This window comes from Monomorium pharaonis, chromosome 4 (genome assembly GCF_013373865.1).
Source record: "Monomorium pharaonis isolate MP-MQ-018 chromosome 4, ASM1337386v2, whole genome shotgun sequence".
Taxonomy (NCBI): domain Eukaryota; kingdom Metazoa; phylum Arthropoda; class Insecta; order Hymenoptera; family Formicidae; genus Monomorium; species Monomorium pharaonis.
In genome coordinates, this window is record NC_050470.1 from 1,799,594 (window position 1) to 1,819,663 (window position 20,070).

Sequence of the window (20,070 nt, forward strand, 5' to 3'; positions counted from 1 at the left end):
CTTGACCCATTTCCTTCACAAGCGCGATGTTTACTCGATTTTTTTTTAGGCCCTTTTAACAGTCTCAGAAATTATTTTAAGATCGTACCTCCAGTTTTCTGAAAATTTTTAATAAAAACACGTTCAATATTAATTCAAATAATTCTTTATTTCAGTATCTATATACTTGGAAGATATAAAAAAGTATAGTATGTTAGTAAGACAAAAGTATGTTAGAGGGGTGAAGTAATATAATACGTGAGATATTTTAGAGATAAAATTGATTTACAATTAATAAAAAAAGAAAAGAAACACATATATTTATATAATTAACGTTAATTTTATTTAAAATTATTTTGTTATTATAATATACACAAAATAAACACACAACATATTACTTTATTTTTATATTATTATTTATATATTATTTTTTTCTAAACATATTTTTTTGAAACATCTACACGTCATGATTTAATTCAGCCGGTGACACGCTCTGTATCTTACCAATGCAGCGGCTTTTCATATATAGGAACATGGCAAGATTTTTTTCAAATTTGCTTCGCTGTTCAATTCTCGCGACGATGAATCATGCACGGGAGTTTTTTGTATCTGCTGCTAGTAATAATTATGTATCTTTCGTGTACAATGTAATAACGCACGTTTCGAATGAAATCGAGTATTATCACTCGCCAGATCTCGAATTAATAAATCATGTATATAAATTCTTTCTTGTCTATTATTATATTTATATTTAAATATAAAATTATAAACAGAATTCTGTAGATTAACTACACAATTTTACACCAGAAATATTAAAATCTATAATTGACTATATTAATCTTGTGAAACAAATGATGAATGTAAAACACTCGCGATCTTCAATGTATGGCTGACAGTAATGGTTGAAAATGTCGCGAACATGTCAAAGGACAAGGCACCGTCCACGTGGAGAGTGATCGTTCGGTGTATTCGCAAGTCAGAATTCTCATCGTATTCATTTTCGAACTCTAAAGCAGGTGATCTCTATTTTTTCAATCAAGAAGATTCTTGATCAAAAATCTCTTAGCCCACTTTGCCAATAATAAAATACAATTCTCACAGATATTCAGTTTACTTAACCTTTCTGTTATTAAAATACACACAAAAATAATGAAGAATACCACGCACATGCAAAATAATTATCACATTTTTAAATATTTTTTATGTTTACCGTTTATTTTAATAAAAAATACAGAAAAAAAATTAAAATTATTGGCGTGATATTAACTTTAATAATTTTAATTTTTACAAAAAGATTATATTATATTTGGTTACTTAATTCTTCCATTTTTTACTAAATCGCGAAAAAAGTGGTTAGTATGTTTTATATTTTTTTTATCACAATATTTATTAAGGGGCAATATTTTGAAATATTTGTAGCATCAAAATACGATAGTTTTATAACAATTTTTGATACCTTTCTTCCAAGAGTGTTCTTCCAAGAGAGTTGGTTTTTCATAATCGCATATCGTGGTCTCCATTTGATGCATGCTCATGCATATCCTTCCTGGTGACTTTCTTGGCAAGAGTATTTTCGATGGTTTGCCATTGCCTTCCAAGAGCAATTAAAAATCTGATATGTTCTAAGTGGATTTGAACCTGGATCCTTGGCACAGAAATCAGAACGCGAAACTCTTACGCCACAGTTATCACGTGCTCGATTTTTTAACATAATTTTTTTATTAATTACACGATCACCTTGCTATATGTATATAGTCGGAGCTACTTTAGATAACTCGTCTATGAATCAACAACTTCTTATGACTCGATGTGTTATTAAAATAGCCTGCATATATCCGAGATTTCGGGTGGCTGTTTTTAACAGACGAAAGATATGACGAAAGAGATGACGCAGTTAAAGAGAAATAAATGGAGATGCCTGGATATGCGATACTGGATTACAATAACGGGATATGCGATAATTGTTGATGGCAAAAGTTCTGCGTGAGAATACGTAAGAGCGCGCGAGTCTTTTGAGAAAGTTTTCGTTGCAACGATAACAAAACCGGTTATTGTATGCAATAATCCACACTGTTTGTTTATCAGATTTCATCAAGGCTTTTCTGCACGTATTCTGATAATTGCTAGAAAACATTCCTTGACCGATTCTTGTTCAATTTCACATTAAATCTACTTTACTTTCTTCTGAACGATAGATAGAGTTGTTGAAAGTCTATTTGCTTGAACATTTTCATTAAAGATCATTAATTGAAGACATAGATATTATCTGAGATTGTAAAATTGCGGTATAATTATGAATTATAAATTTTAGCATTTTCTTAGGGCAATTTACGTATCCCACGCAATATTCTGCGTGGCTTGAGATTATTAGTAGCAAGAACAAATCAAGGATTAGGCTATTCCTGGTCGCCCGTGTCCAAGAACTGAACGTGAAAATAGCAACGATCGCAGATCCGAGTTGTTGTAATTTATATAACGCTTTCCAGACTCGTAATTTTAACAATGTACGTAATCTTTTTTTACATTTCTGCGAAGTATAAAGCTTTCAGAGAAAGAAAAGAGAGCTTTGAGAGAGAGAGAGAGAGAGAGAGGAGGGAGGGAGAGAAAGACAGAAAATTATCTGAAAATAAAAAACAGGTTTTGATGCAATACATGTATCAAACATTGTTATTCTGCATATTAATAGATTGCATTTTGCAAGACAATTTTATTTCGTTGCATTTCGTCAAAATTTTATTGTCAAAATAATTATTGTCGATACTGAGACAGTTTTGCTTATTTACGTTTATGCGAAATAGATGTGAACTGTCCTCGAAATTCTCGAGGCTCTGGGCGTCTTCTGCTTTTAGGAAGTTTGGTTTCCTACTTTTGTTTCTATTTCTTTTTCTGCACTGTGGTTTTTTCCGATTTGTTTCTATGGGTGGTGCAATGTACCCTGCAGGCAAGGATGGCAGCAAGGTAACGACTGTGGTAGCGACTCCCGGTGCTGGTCCGGATCGTCCTCAGGAGGTCGCGTATACTGATACCAAGGTCATCGGCAATGGCAGCTTCGGTGTGGTATACCAAGCAAAACTCTGCGATTCGGGAGAGATGGTTGCTATCAAGAAGGTCCTTCAAGATAAGCGATTTAAAGTAAGTACTTTACGTTAATATTATTTTTGATACACATACATATATGAATATAATGGAATAAAATAAAATAAAAATACGAGTAAAAAGTACTAAATAAAAAGAATAATTATAGTTACCGATAATAGTTACTAGATAGTTTATTGAAACAATACATTTTTAATATTATATTTTTATTGTATTATGTTCCATATCCTATATATATTTTTTTAATTTTATATTTTGTTTTATCTCGCTTTTTATTTTATTTTTGAATAGTTTTTTATTTTCTTATTTATTTGTTTATTTAGCGAGCAGCGAATACATTTATGAAATATTATAATGAAACTTTTCACGATTTTTTTACAGAACAGGGAATTACAAATCATGCGACGCCTTGAGCACTGCAACATTGTGAAACTCAAATATTTCTTTTACTCTAGTGGTGATAAGGTAACTATCTTATCTCTATATTTCAAGATGAATTCAATGTCTTTATTAAAAGATTTCGAGAATTCTATCAATTTTATTTTTAATTAATAAAAAATTTGTGAGAAAATGACGCAAAATATGGAACTTTAATTGGTACAACTCCCCTTGATTAGCGCGCAGTTGTCAATTTTACCGTTATATATCGGTTTGTTACGTAAATGTGCTTATAAATAAAAAAGATGTTCGTTTAATGCATGCCACATTGTTATGTTATTTTATAGAACGTCTTAACCGCGACTAATCCGGTTTTTCACGTTGACGTAAGTTGAAGTGCACCCAGTAGCAGTTTGTACGAGAGTCCTCCTTTTGGCGAGAAAAAAACTCTAGGCAAATTGTCGCTTTTATATAGAAACACAACATCTTCACATTTGTATCATTTCTTCGCCATTTTTAAGTGTCGATCTGGGTCTGATTAGATTACGCTGCTTTGCTAGTCTTGTTAGTACATAATTTTTCTAAACCCGTGTGTGGTCATTGTAAATGTTAATAACACGAGGGCATCATTGTGTGTGTCCAAGAGAGATTACAATGAAACTTTATAACTTAAACAATCCCTACGAGGTATCCCACAATTCGTAACAATTATTTTATACTTTTGACGGGTTTTTAATTGATATGTATCTTTATCCTGTAAATTCCAATAACACGAAAAAAATTTATATAAAATGAAAATAAATGAATAACATTTATTTCTATATTTAAGTTTTAATTAATTCTTAATAGACCTATTTGTGAAGATACATGCATTGTGTAATGTTATTTAAAAACTAGATGTAATGAACAAGAATTGGTGATCAAAAAGAAAAAATAATAATTAAAAATTTATTATTAAATTAAGTATTGACAGAACTTGTCATTAAAATTTAAGTCGCGCGAGTTGCGGGAGACTATTTCTTTCTGATGATAGCACATCGAATACGTCGTCAATGTTTGGTTTTGAAGTAGTGTGCCTTTGAGACGACAAATATTTGTAAACAGATCTGTGGTTATTGAATAAACATTACAATGTAGTCGATTTTCTATTTTCTTCTTTTTTAGAAGGACGAGGTTTATCTTAATCTAGTCCTGGAATACATACCCGAAACTGTGTACAAAGTCGCTCGACATTATAGCAAAAGCAAGCAGACGATACCGATCAGTTTCATCAAGGTAAGTTATTCTTTCATGTTTCTAGATTTGAAATATAATTTAAAAAAATTGAAGTCATATTTGTAAATTTACTTATAATTTTCATATAGATGTTACTGTATCTCTGATAAAAATCTTTAAAAAAATTTTTTTATGCTATATTTAGTACCTAAAAATTATAAAGGTTGCTAATTATAAGAATTACATGTATAAATCATTATTTTTAAGTTTTTAGGATTACAGACAAGTCTTTCACAGTTTACAATTTAACGAGATTGTAAGATTTAAAATGTTGTACAATTCATAAATGTATTAAGTTTTAATATTCGATATTTACATTATTTTAGTTTTTTATATTAAATTTATTATTTTTAATTTTTTATTTTGACCTAAGATTTGTATGTCTGTGAAAGACTTGTCTGTAATCTTAAAAACTTAAAAATAATGATTTGTACATGTGATTTAATTTTAAAAAAATTTTATAAAAAATTGTTATAACGACATACTAATATAACGAAAAATGTGGATTACTAATCTAATATATTAAATGCAATCAAAAATAATCTTTGCTTTTCTTTGTTTTTTACAGTTATATATGTATCAACTGTTTCGTTCGTTGGCATACATCCATTCACTGGGTATCTGTCACAGGGACATCAAGCCCCAGAATTTGCTTTTAGATCCAGATACTGGTGTCCTGAAGCTATGCGATTTCGGTTCAGCCAAACACCTTGTGAAGGGCGAACCAAATGTGTCCTATATCTGCAGTCGTTATTATCGCGCACCTGAACTTATTTTTGGTGCTATTGACTACACTACAAAGATTGGTATGCTCAAAATCTTGATAAAATTTTCTTTAACTCTTTTGGTACAGAACAGTACGATGAAGAAACACTTTGTATAACCGGAAAATAATTCTTACTTTGAGCACATATATGCGCCCACAGAATAAACTTTTTCTGAGCGCATATGCGTCAATAGTACTCAAAGAGTATAATATTACATAGTAATTTGAAAAAAATTTATTGAATTCCATGTTTTTTTATAATAATTCCTTATGTAATTTAAATATTTTTAAGCAAATTATCTAATCTTTGGCAGATATCTAAAATATTTTTTAAAAATAACGTTGCAATTGATAGCAAGATACAAAAAAATACATTAATTTATTTTTTATATATTTTATTTTGTTATAATTTTTAATGCATAAACATTTTTCTTATTTTTTTTTATAGATGTTTGGAGTGCAGGTTGCGTACTAGCAGAACTACTGCTAGGTCAACCGATATTTCCCGGCGATAGTGGTGTCGATCAGCTGGTAGAGATTATTAAAGTTCTCGGTACGCCTACGCGTGATCAGATACGTGAGATGAACCCCAATTATACAGAATTCAAATTCCCACAAATTAAGTCGCATCCCTGGCAAAAGGTAACTACTATTATATTTTTAAAAATAATTACAAACGTATTGTTATATTAATATATATTTAAATACGTATGTAAATCCAATAGCACATATTCCATGCATTTCTTCGTCACGTGATCATCTCGTCTTATTCCACTATTAACTTTGTAACTTGATATGAATAATTGAAAGTCCAACTTTGTCTTAATCCATTTTATTTTAATAATAAAAACAAAATAAATATTTTAATCTTTTTTAAACATGTATAATACAATTTAAAACACATAAATTTAAAAAGAATACAGATTTTTTAGTTGGAATAATAACAAAAAATGGTTTTCTCTTAATTTTTAAAGTGAAGGAGAAGGTAGAGTTGAATTCAATGTAACATTACATGAGAAATTCAACATGCATTTTTATAAGGAGAGATTTATTTGTTCGTTTTCACAATACAATCGATGGCAATAGCAATAGCGCCTCGATCGGTGCCATTCATCAATACATGTAATCGTGATTTGCAGTATATGCTTCAACGAATGAGTGAAACACCTATGTGTTCCGCGGATCACCAGAAAATTAGAGTAAGTGATTCGACTTGCAACAAGTGTTGTTCAATATGGCTGGCACAAACTTTCTCTATCTTGGCCCATTGTACTAACATTCAACAAATTCACAAAATAACATCTCAATTTCCGTTTCAATATCCGAACGAGCGTGCAGACTTATTCCTACAATCTTATTTAGTCATTACTTAAAAGGAAAGGAAAATAAAGAAAAGAATAATCTTTAAGATTTCCTTTGCGATCAGTTATTTTCTTCACGTAACTCCTCATCGCCTAGTCTCTCATCTTGTTAACGACACTAATAATTTTTTATTTCGCGATTTCTTACATTTTACATTTGTTATGGCAACTGGTAATGATTGAGAGTATCACTTACTCCGATGTTCTGGTGATATTTGAGACTTGCATTTGTCAAACTTAAAAGAATGAGTAACATACTGTGTCCTTTCGTATCTATTGCGCAAAGAATAGTGCTTGGAGTCTGTGTTCTTAGATGTACATATTTACATTTACATTATTCAATATTATGCTTATATATGTATATAAACAAAATAAAAAATATATAAACAGAACTACAATATAACTTGATGTAAATTTCCAAGCTAGAGGAACTTTCTGTATTTTTATCGGGTCCTTTTATGAGATTATAGTACTATTCTCTAAATTGTATGTACAATTTAAATATGAGTATAAAAACACTAACGAATTATTTACGAATATAGGTAATAAATTTTTAGTAACAATGTAAATGATAAATATTAATGTTATTCTTGCCCATACTGTATTATCAATATTACTGTATTATCATAATTATTTTCTCAGATATCAAACCAAGATTCTTAATCTTGGGAAACTGTACAATATATTTTTGTTTATGCTATTTGGGACTATATATTGTAACTATTAAATTTAATCTGTTATTTTTATACAACTCTGATACTCATATACATTTTTCAGTGAATTTTTTTACACTAGAATAACAGATACAATACACATGAAATTATATTATAAAATTAAAATGTGTTCCCTAAATTGACAAAATACAAACGTTTAAAGCAAAAATTTCCAAGAATACTAGTAAGTTGACATTTTACCGGGTTAAATAAACTCAAATATAGTTTTAAGACGCCATACAATAAAATGTAAGAACTAAAATTTTGTATAGATACGTACGAACTTAAACGACTAAATGACTAAAATCATTTCATTGTGAATCTTTCAATAACATATCATAATTATATCATGTTTATCATGCAGAGTAGTGCTTAGAATCAGTGTCTAATTTAATAGAATTTTATAAATCTCATGGTATGAAAAAATTCACAAAAATTATGATACCTATTGAGATTTAAAATTGATAATTTACATATTACTAACTATTCTTGCTATTAATTATTTGTATATTCTTCAATCTCTAACATATTTCTACAACGTGATACACATACTTAATTTTTTAAAAACCACTGAAAATGTCGAAACTGTCAAAAAGGTAAAAAAAAGTATTTTTATTGTTTTTCTTACTAGCACATTTACATCGCTGATCATAAAGAACAAATAAATTTTATAGTAGTGAAACTAAAGTCTTAGTCTCACTATATCATCAGTGGTTTCCAACCTTTCTTTGACCAGGGACCACTAGGACTTTTTTGTTGGTGCAGGGATCTCAAAGTTCAAAATAAACATTCCGAGAATTTGAAAATAAGTTTTAATCATAACTTTTAGTTAACATTAAACTTAGAATAATATTTGAATATATTTTTATAATAGAAAACTTTTAATTGAAAATCAATGTGACTTTATTTTGCGGACTTTAATTTAGTTCTCGCGGACCCCTGGAGGTCCGCGGACCATTGGTCGGGAACCCCTGTTATACATTTATAATGCTCTTATTGTTGAAATACATGTAACACAGTGTAATATGCATAATGCAATGAAGGAAATATCTAATTTTGCATATCTCTGTCCTTCAATGTTGTTGTTAGCATAAGAATGCAGCCTATTTATGTAAGTCTATGATAATACCGTACAATTGGCTATTACTGATAAACTTTTCTATTTTCTTGACCTATCACACTTTATTTTAAGATATATACTTTTTGCACACTATACATATATGCTTTTTGCACTTAAAAAATATAAATCGATAATATTACCTAATGTCATCATTGATATGTAATATCTCTCTTAATCATAGAAACTCGACATGTAGCAATTTTATCAATGAAATTAATCACGTAACGCTTAGAATTAATCAAATTTGCGAGGCATTTTGCATTTATCAAGCATAGCGCGCCATTATATACAAGTGTGCTACAAATTTAATACAGAATAGGATTTTCGCTTTAAAATCCATTCTTTAAACGAAGACTGACTATTTATTTCTAAAAGTCCGAACAAATGTGCAATTAAAATACCATAATATCTATAATATCTGATCTAAGGAATATTTATCTGTACATTTAGCAATGATAGAAAATTGACAATACAATTTCTTTCATGAGTTTGATGGATGATTGCAGGTGTTCAGGGCGCGCACGCCGCCGGAGGCGATGGACCTGGTAGCACGACTACTGGAATACACGCCATCGTTGCGCATGACCCCGCTGCAAGCGTGTGCACACTCATTCTTCAATGAATTACGCGAACAGGGCACGCGGTTGCCAAGCGGCCGTGAATTGCCGCCACTCTTTAACTTCACTGAGCACGAACTGCGGATCCAGCCGATCCTTAACAGCATGCTGATACCCAAATACATGCAATCGGCCGCCACCACCGGTACGGAAGGAAATCCCGGCGGGGGCGGCGGAGGCGGAGGTGGCGGCCAGTCGGACGCCACGGGCGCCGCTGCCAGTGCTAGCGGTAACTCTAGTGATAATAGCGCCAACAATCCCACCACTAACACTACCACTACAAACACGCAAAATACTGATGCCAGCCAATCGAACATGGCTTGAACCGCTTTATTCTATCTTCTACTTTTCTTTTCTTTTTTAACGTTATTAAAGAGTTGAATTATAACGTTGTTATGGTGGCATGACGAAGTAATCATCTTCTGACGAGGATGTCCATGTTGTAAAGGCGATGTACTGTTGCGAAGTATATAGACATAAGATTTTCATCTTCTCTCTAGCGAGAAATAGCGTAGTACAGCGACGCGATTCAGCGAAATTAAGGCTCCTCGTTCGTCCCCGTAAACACATTAAGCAGGAGATGCTAACTTCCTTTATTTTAACGAGGACGGATTTAATTCATAATTTCTAGAAGGCAGAACGTAAAATCAACTTCTCCCATTACTTACTGACTTTTGTTGACAAAGACGGCTAATTGGTCGACTTATTAATTCAAATATTGTTTCAAATGTTGTTTGTGTACAATGAAACTACATGGCAACTACAATTCTATAAATTTAAGAACCAAGATTCTTCTACTTCATCTATTTATCTCTCTAATGATAAAATTGCTACTCTCATATAAAACAAATATATAAATAAACGAATTCCGAAAGAGGAGAACTAGTTGCTGTGTACTATAATCACATTTAGGATTTTTATAAAGACGTTCCTAGTAAACTATAAAGCTATATATATAGTTAGCAAGGATAAATAGAAAAAAATTATATTAATTTTACAATCGCATGAAATAGAAGTATATATGTATACCGATATCCTCACGCGTATAGTTTTCATAACATGATAAGTATAAATTGCACATTCTGATTAAGTACATAATTTATAATTTATAACATGAGGAAAAAGCCCTGACAAGGTCTGACGTCTTTTCCAAAATTAGAGATAGATGTCAAAGTTGTGTCTGATATAAAATGAACGAAAATCAAGAGAAATATTACATTTTTCTTCTAACATCTGTGCATGACTAAGTAGATAACACGCAATTATTATTTAGTACATCCATAGATTCCAATATGACGTCACATCTCATTTCTTGTTAATGAATTATTTCAGTTTGGTTAGTTTTTGAAGATTAGAATTAGTCGGCGTCGAAATTCGCCTCTTCTTTCCAAAAAGGGAATTTGGACCCTACTATGTGGGCATATAATATCAAAAAGATTTTACAAACGTTGAAAGATATTTTTTTATATGTTACAACTTACATTTAATAGAATAGATTTACGAAATGCGCTGAGAGAGTTGGTAAACATCTGTGAAACTGTCACAAAAAAATTTATTTTTTATATTGACATGTATAGGTCATCTAATTAATTTATCTATTATAAAGAAAATGTTAAAATTGTTTCTAAGTTTATTCTATCAATTATAAACTGTGACACATGTGAGAGAAGCTAATTTATGTATAATAATTACTTTCATGTGCATGCGTGAGAAAAAATTTCTTTTATTTCTTTATTTCTTACATTATAAATTGTTGTGGCTACTAGGAGTCTTAATTACGTTTCATTGTTATCGAATCGAATTTAGTGTGTAAATATATATATGTATATATGTATGTATGTATACGTATGATATATATATATATATATATATATATATATATATATATATATATATATATACACATACATATACATACATATACATATATGTGTGCATATATACACATACATACACACACACACACACACGTGTGTATATACATACATATACATATATATGTATATATGTATTGTATATACATATATACATATTTTATATATATATATAAATATATATATATATATATATATATATATATTGTATGTACATACATTTTATATACACATGTCCATATATGAACTTGTCCCCCCTTTAACTTTAAACACCGCTAATGCGTTTAATTAAAAGTTTACTAAGAAGATGTATAATCTGATGCGTCTAGTAATGTCATTTGCATTACCACCATTTTATTTTATATATTTTAAAACACTATACGGAATCGAAATTCGACGAAATCGATTTGAAAATGTAAATGTCGATGAAAAGAATGCTATGTTATCTTTTGTAGATTATAGGACGACGCAATTTGACAGCAAATGCTTAATTATATACCTTATGTATATAAAAAAAAATAAAATTTCTCTTTAACATATTGACTGTTATATGATCATTTATATATGAATGACACTTTGTTTTTGTCATTCAAATAACATCAAATTTTTATTAAAAAATCCCGCTATGCAATAATGTACAAAAAATATGAAAAAATGTTTAGTTTTTTTTTTTTTTTTTTTTTAAATTTTTTCATATAATTGAATGACATTCATATGCAAGTGACACGGTCAATATGTTAATTAATAATGATTAAATGCGTGACCCTAATTGAGTTAAAATACAGTCGAATGATCGTATTGTGAACTCGTCAAGACTAAATAGAATTACTTTTTATATACTTTCCCTCCAGTTTTTAATTGTATTTTGATACAGTATATATTTTAAATATAAATGTATTTTTTCTTGTTTCTTCATTCTAATATCATACAATTATATAGAAAATGTGAATAATGAAAAATTCTCTTTAAAGATCATTTAGTTGGTTCACAGTACGAAAGTTAATTATACGAATATTCGACTGTATATGTAACTATATTTGATTATATCTAGACATTTCTAAACATGAAAGTTTCATTATCTGCGCAAAATTTAGAGAAAGTATAGATGCCTATTGAAAGATCATCGTATTGTTAACGCAATTTAGCAACAAAAAAAATTATTTTATCGCTGAGTTGACTTAAATGTACATACTAAATGTACATATAATTGGTTCCTTTTTAACCGACAATTGTTAAGTACAACTTAAATTGAAAACAGTGTGTAATCAAATGTTTAGTAATTTATTAATGTATCACAAGATTAAGTTGGAAAAACATCGATGATGATTGGAAAAAAATCATTATGTTATTAATATAATATAACATGTAAAGAATAATTCCTTCTTTAACAATAATAACTACTACATATGATTTTAGTTGAACAAAAATTTAAGCGTAATTTAGCATTTATCATCATTTGACCGATAGAATACAAAGGCAAAACTGAAATTACTATAATTAAAAATTTGTATCTAAAAAAATTTAATGTTAAATTACACATATTTGAGTGAGTAATTTAAATAATATATTTTTTAATTTTTTTTATAAACTGCTTATCAAAATTATACTAAATACACGATAAACGTTATTGTGAAGTTTGTTTGAAAGGATATAAAAATTGGAATTGGAAAACACAATAATTAATAATGAATTTCATTAAGCGGACTGTATTTATTCAAGATTTTAGTCAAACTGCAAACATTGCATACGACAGAACAACATAACACGATAATTATGGATACCAATAATTTCAATAATTAACATTTTATCTTGACTGATGTCATCTTATAGGCAAATAATCATGGAAGGGATACTCTTTATTTTGTGTTCAAATTTTTAACGGATTCTTCCGTTAATAACTACTATTGATAAATGCAAAAAAAAGATTTGAAACATGTTTCAATATGTACAAAAATGTCTCTTTCAGATATAAAAACTTATTGATTTGCTGCAGGCATAGGTTGTATTTTGAAATTTAATGCCAATACTAAAAATCTATAATATGCATAACATGAACTATATAGATTTACAGTACTGACAGTATATATCGAAACACAACCTCAAGACATGCTGTTGTAATTGAAGAGGATGTTAACTAACAAATTCTTGTTTCTTGCCGGAGCATTTAGCAAAAAAACAGATGTTAATGCCTATATCGGTCATGCCTCTTAAAATTGTTATCTTTAAGCAGAGTTGTTACACTGACTTCGGATTTTCAATTTTCTACTTTTTCTTTTTTTTTTAATTTAGATGACGAAATTCTAATCGACTCAATGGAACGATTTATAATACTTTTAAGTCGACGATACATCATACATGGCGAATGGATTTTTTGACATGTTAATAAAACTGCTTCTATAATAAATAAAGTTTTTTGTGCATTATACATGTCCCAGGAATCAGCTACGTGGAAAACGTCAAATATCGAATATTCAAGTTTCTTTGTAAAGAAACGTGTATCAAAGCGAAAATCTTAGATTAAGGAAATATGTACTTTTTATTACAGAATTATGGAAAGCACGTGATTTCTTTGTTACACCTTTATTTTATTTGTTTTGGGTGATACTTCACTCAACGAAATTTTGAGACTAAATATTCTTTATATATAATTTAGAAAATATATTTATTATTGCTACTGCTGGTAATTTTGTAATATATTGTTATGAGATTCAAAAATAAAATTATTTATTAATGATTCAATACAAAATGTATAATTCTCTTAAAAAAATTAAAGATATCTCAATACTCTTTGCATAGCTGCATTCCGGGATAGTCTACTTATTTTAATATGTTTAACATATCATTGCGTTGCAGAGAATATAATATGCAATTAGTTTTGTCCTTTGTAAGAATAAATCAAATAAAAATGAAGAAAGACTAAGTAATGTATAAAAACTAGAAATGTTAATGTTCAAATTAGAGTTTTATTGATGTTAAAGCTATTAAATTTTTTAATCATTAATTCTTTATCTTTCTTTTTCGCTTTCTTTTTGATGATTAGTGCTCGCGTTTGGTTTTAAACAAGATCATCATCAACGCTTCCTAAATTTTAAAGGTATACCTCAAATTCATTTGGAATGTATTTTTTTATTTTGAGAGAAGAAATATATGCTTTATAAAAAAATTGCAAACTTATCGATTATAGAAAGTAAAATTCACATTCGCGTTATGTACATGTTTAAATTACGTTCTGTATAATTAGAAATAAATATAAATTATAAAAGTTAAAATATTGTGCAAAATACATAAATACATTCTGAAAACAAAAAGTATTTTTAACAGTTTAAATCTCTACTTAATTGCTTTATTAGAAGCAATTTTTAAAATACTAATTATTTGTACATATTTTGAAATAATTATTTTTTAATTTTATATGGTGTATATAAATCTGTATTGAAAAACGGCTGACTCGATACAAAGGCTCTTTGTGTTGTCACTATATTAATACACAATACAAAATATTTTTAAATTCGACAGAGATTTAGAAATAAATCGAAATTTAAACTCAGTGAAATTACATTGATATCTGTTTCAAAGTCTGTTTGTTTCAATTGCATCTTTTGCACTTTGCTTCTTCTACTTTTTTTAAAAACCTAGAAATCTATATCCGTTTTATTTTAAAACCCACATAAAAATGCAATTGATACAAATAGACTCTTCGTTTCTTTCGAGCAATTTTAAAAAAGCTATCGAAAGAAACATCGAATCCGGGAAGAAATTAATCAGGAATTTAAGTGTTAAAATAAGCAATAAATCTTAAAACGAATATCGCTTGCACGTGAATATTTACTTTTTAAACGTAGATATATTGTTGATTATTTATCATTATTATTATTAATAAATAAATTCATCAAGTTTTCGTTTTAATTTATACATTTCTATCTCGTCTCAGCGCGTTTCTTTTCATTGTTATCTATGGAAAGCTTATACTCAGATTAATGGGCGGAAAGGGGAATTTTCTGTATTTTATAATATTAGATGATCACAAATTTCTTGACGTGATTGTCAGTCTGAAAAAGAAGCGTGTAAAATATTAAAACTTTAAATATTGAATATCAATCGAAAAATTCGTTCATTTCGCTTTTTGGTTTATTAATATAAAAGCCATATATCTAAAGAAGAAATAATGAACGAATCTTTCGATTAATCTAATAATAATGAAATTATAATGTAAATATTATAATATTATTATTAGATTAATATAAATATATATATATATAGAATTTAATATATAGAATTTAATATGTAACGTATGTGTATATATATATATATATATATATATATATATGCATATACGCAAATTAATAATGGTAGTGGTGCGAAAAATAAAACCACATCGGTGTTGTAAAGAAAGGGTGCGAAAAGAAAGATTAAAGAAAAAAATTTTATTTTTAATGTTCCTATTTCTTTTGTTTTGGCTGTATTGAAGTGATGTTAAAAACAAGAAATATATGAATTTTTTCTTGTGTTATATATTAAATAAATTAGATTCTTTATGTTATAACATTTAATAATGTAAATTAATAGGACTGAGAAAATTCTTTGTTTTATTACTAAACGCATGTATAATTTAAACTACACATGTCTTTAATAAATTTCTGGCGAAACTCTTATGATTAAGAGTTGCAGCTGTTTATTAATCTACGAGAAAATCGAATCTTTGATATATTTTATACAAATTATATAAATCTATTGAACAATGGAAGATGACTTGCGAAAAAAGAACTAAACTTTTTCTCAATGTATAGTACAAGGAAAAATTCATGTACTTTTTTATTTTTATCTAATAAATCAATATAATTGCAATGAGAGGAAATAAGAACCTTAAATAACATCATTATATAATATTATATACTCTCCTCGTTTTACAATGACATCTTATTCGTTAAGTTTTCTGTTTATCCTAGCATCGTCGTTTACACCCTTTAAGATGTAACGGATAAAATGTAACAATTGTGTAAAGAGACAAACAATAAACTAATTTAATATGTAAAATATATATGTGTAGGTGTATATGTATGTGTGCGCATGTTTATCGCATATTAAATTAGTGCAAAAGATTAAGATATTATAAATACGAGTTTAAAATTAAAGCTTTTAGATACGAGAAAAAACCATTAAAGCTATGTGATGTTTATTTTAATTAATAAAAAAATAAATTTTCTTGAAATGACTGTTATTTTGTTTTGTATTTTGTTCGGTAAATAGTTTTGCACTAATATAATACATTGTAAAGAGTACTTCATATATTGGCATTGCCAACGACTGTGCATATAATGTTGTTTTGCATTGTGTTACATGTTACATGTTAAAATACTATATCTGCATAAGGTAAGAACGCTGAATGTGATTTACGATATATCGATAAAGACCAATCTTTCTTAGCTTCTATTTTCCTAAAACAACATATCGTATAAGAAATTAATGTAATATGACGTACATTACATTAATCCATTAACGACCAATCTCGTTTTGGGAGAAAGATATATATGTTTTATTGTAAATAAAATGATGTTAATAATAAATGACGTTCTTGTATCGGTCTTTTTCAATATTTTATTTTTAACATATGAAAATGTTTGAAAATATAAATTATTTATAATATTACGGCATTAAATGAAAAATAAGAGCAATTATAATAAAATATTGTATTGCAATACACTCTTTGACTAAACATTTTTATTATATATTACAGCATTGTGGTCTTTAATGGATTTATTAATCAAATACGAATAAAAATGGATGGGAAAGAGAGAATTGTTGAAAACAAATTAAACGCAACAAATGAATTAATATAATCTGTATTTGAAAATTTTGATTATTTTTGCATTATATTTTTTATTTGTTAGGTATTAATCTTAACATTACTATTATTTTAATGTTGTTTTATTAAGATCCGACTTGTATAATAATAATTTTTTTTAATTCTTTAACCAGAAATTTTAAAAAATGTATTTAAAGAAAAACAAATATTTTATCTTTTTTATTTTTGGCTTCAATTAATATGTTAATTTAATCTTTTAACGAAATTTAACTAAACTGTTACATAGAATTCCATGCAAGTAAGCCTTTCGATTCCATTTTAATTCGTTTACTTTTTCCATAGACATTTCACCATCAGGCTGTATTTTATATATTATCGATTTATTAAAATTCGTAGAAATGGATTTATATATTGTTGCGGAATGTTTGCTACAAAGGTGTGTGTGAAATGTTAGGAATAGTTTTAATTTCTTTGTCTTTTGGATCCGGTCTTATCTGATCTCAACATTTGTTCTAAGAATTCCATTTACTGGACATCCTCTTCAGAAGCGCAAAAGAAATTTTACGACGATTAAAAAACTTTAAATTAAAAAAATTACTATTATATAACGATAATTCTTCTGACTTTTTATTCTTGTTATAATGCAAAAATTATTTTTCTATTAAAAATATACTAAATCTGAAAATTAAAACACTATGGCTAGAGTTTCACAACTTTCTTTTTAGAATAATCTGTTATATTGCATGTTAACTTATTTTTAAATTAATTTAATTAAATCAATGTTAATTATTATATACAGGGTTTCTTAATGTTTTTTGTTTAAAGAATACATATTTTTTGCATTTTGCTAATTAAAATAGATTTTGAAGTTTTCTATTTCAATAATTAAACGTTAAATAAAAAATTTTATATTTAAATTTAATTCAAGTTGCACGGCAGTGTTTTATTATTTACTTAATATGTAATGTCTAAGACTCTAAGTCAAATTGACAAAAAATTGGTTTTTTGTTATGTAATGTTATTAATAGAATTAATTACTGATGTTCTATTATAAAGAGAGTTATAGGAATATCATACAATTTATTTAACAAATTATATTAATGTTTATCAAACTTGCTTATGTAATAATATGTCTTTCATTTTTAATGTATATATTATAAAATAGATTTTCTGCGAATTCTCGGATACCCTGTATAGTAATTACGTGCATTTCATTATCACATCGCGACATCCTTGATAACGTTGTGTACTCTAACCGATCTGACCTAATGACAGAGCAATCAATATCTCACTAGTATAACCATTACCAAATACATTTTGTCTGATACGCACTTACGCTCTTATTCGATACTGATATTAAATCTTCAAATAAATTATCAGTCCCTTCAAATTATTTATCTTTTGGTAAAAATGTATAAAAGGATAAGCATTAGATAATAGTTATTTTGTGTATAAAAACGCTTACTAAATAGTCTAAATAGTTTAAAATAATAGATGCGATACACATTTTTCTATTTAGTTTGTTTTATATGCAATTTTGAACTATGTTCGAAAATTTTATATTTTTCTATAAATTTTTGATTTTTCTCTTTATTATTAAAAACAATAGAATGATATAAACCTTAAATTGTAGAAATATATAACTTTTTTTTACGTTGATAAATAAAATAAATTTTTATTTTTATCTATAAAACTTTTAACAAAGAATTTTTTTTAATTAACATAGAAGAGAATGTTAGAAAATATGTTTATAATTTACATACAGACTACTCTACGTAATATAAATTAAAGAGAAAATATTGCATGTTAATATTTAAAACAAGCTGCATAATCGCTTTTATTTACACTAAGGAAAAAATATATTATACAGAAAATATCCTAATAAAAGTAACGCCTTATTCTTTCATGACCCTGTACCTCTTTTACACTCCTCAATGTCGCATTTTAGACGAGGACAAGGATGCCAAGGAGACGAAGGAACAGGAGATTCATCAGGAGCAGCAAGTGATAGACGGCGAATAGAAAATATATTTGATGGAGATCACATCGCGTCCCAGTCGGAACGGACAAAATGATGATGACGAATTTCCTGATAGGCTGGAGGATAATGGTAAATCAAGGTAACATCCTTGACTGGCGCAGTGAGTTCTTAATGTTAAAAAACTCATAAATGTATGATATTAGGGAGAAATTGTTTAATATATATATACATATATATACATATATATATAGATAGAGAGAGAGAGAGAGAGAGAGAGAGAGAAAAACGGGGATAAAGAATGAGAGAGAGAGAGAGAAACAGAGAGAAAGGGGAGAAAGAGTGTGTAAGAGAGAGAGAGAGAGAGAGAGAGAGAGAGACGATAAATAAGCGACAAAAATATTTACCACTCAGTTAAATAAAGTGAAATTTTAAAATAAAAAGATAATTAAGAAAAAAGAATTATAAACAGAGTAGTGCTAGTTACTACCACGCCTATACGATAAAAACGCGCTAATTTGACGTGAAAATAAGTATGAAATTCTATACGTATGCATTTGCGAGTGTGAGTGTATGTGTGTATATGCATGTGTGAAAATAAGTCTTTGAAAGCGAGAGAAAGAGGGCGAGAAAAATAAGCATGTACATACATATATATGTATGTAATATATAAATGAAGCACATATATATATATATATATGAATATGTATATGTATGTATAGGTAATTAATTACATATGACTACACACTGTACTAAACGGTGAGCAAAAAGTGAAAAAAGGTAGTAAAAACTCTTATTACACGATTGCTATGTTTACACAATTATATATATGTGTGTGTGTGTGTGTGTGTGTGTGTGTATATGTATATACATGAGTATATATATATATATATATGTGTGTGTGTATATATATATATACATACACAAACATACACATTTATCTATCATTCTCATTTCGCTACTTCTTCTCTGCGTTCTTTCTCTTGAATGTTTTTAGTTTTATGAAAGATGATGACGAAAAAAAAACGTATTAGTCGCAACGACGATGATAATGATGAATATCTTGTAGCATAACTTTATTCTGGATGTGTTTAAGCGGAAAATAAATCG

At 28.1% G+C, this 20,070-nt stretch overlaps 1 protein-coding gene across 5 annotated transcripts in view; it reads left to right on the top strand.

Moving 5' to 3' along the window:
• The window catches only part of LOC105830340 (glycogen synthase kinase-3 beta), a 48,014-nt gene extending 28,777 nt beyond the window's left edge, over positions 1-19,237 (top strand). For 3 of the 5 annotated variants that reach the window (XM_012669607.3, XM_012669604.3, XM_036286403.1), the window contains exons 2-7: positions 2,921-3,111; positions 3,457-3,540; positions 4,618-4,728; positions 5,297-5,534; positions 5,943-6,136; positions 9,195-11,022. In XM_012669607.3, coding sequence (XP_012525061.1) covers positions 2,921-3,111; positions 3,457-3,540; positions 4,618-4,728; positions 5,297-5,534; positions 5,943-6,136; positions 9,195-9,629 — 1,253 coding nt within the window. In that variant the 3' untranslated portion in view covers positions 9,630-11,022. Of the gene's footprint in view, positions 1-2,899; positions 3,112-3,456; positions 3,541-4,617; positions 4,729-5,296; positions 5,535-5,942; positions 6,137-9,194; positions 11,023-18,930 lie in introns of those variants that run through there. The other 2 variants (XM_036286401.1, XM_036286402.1) reach the window with 2 other exon arrangements.
• Positions 19,238-20,070: the final 833 nt, after the last annotated feature.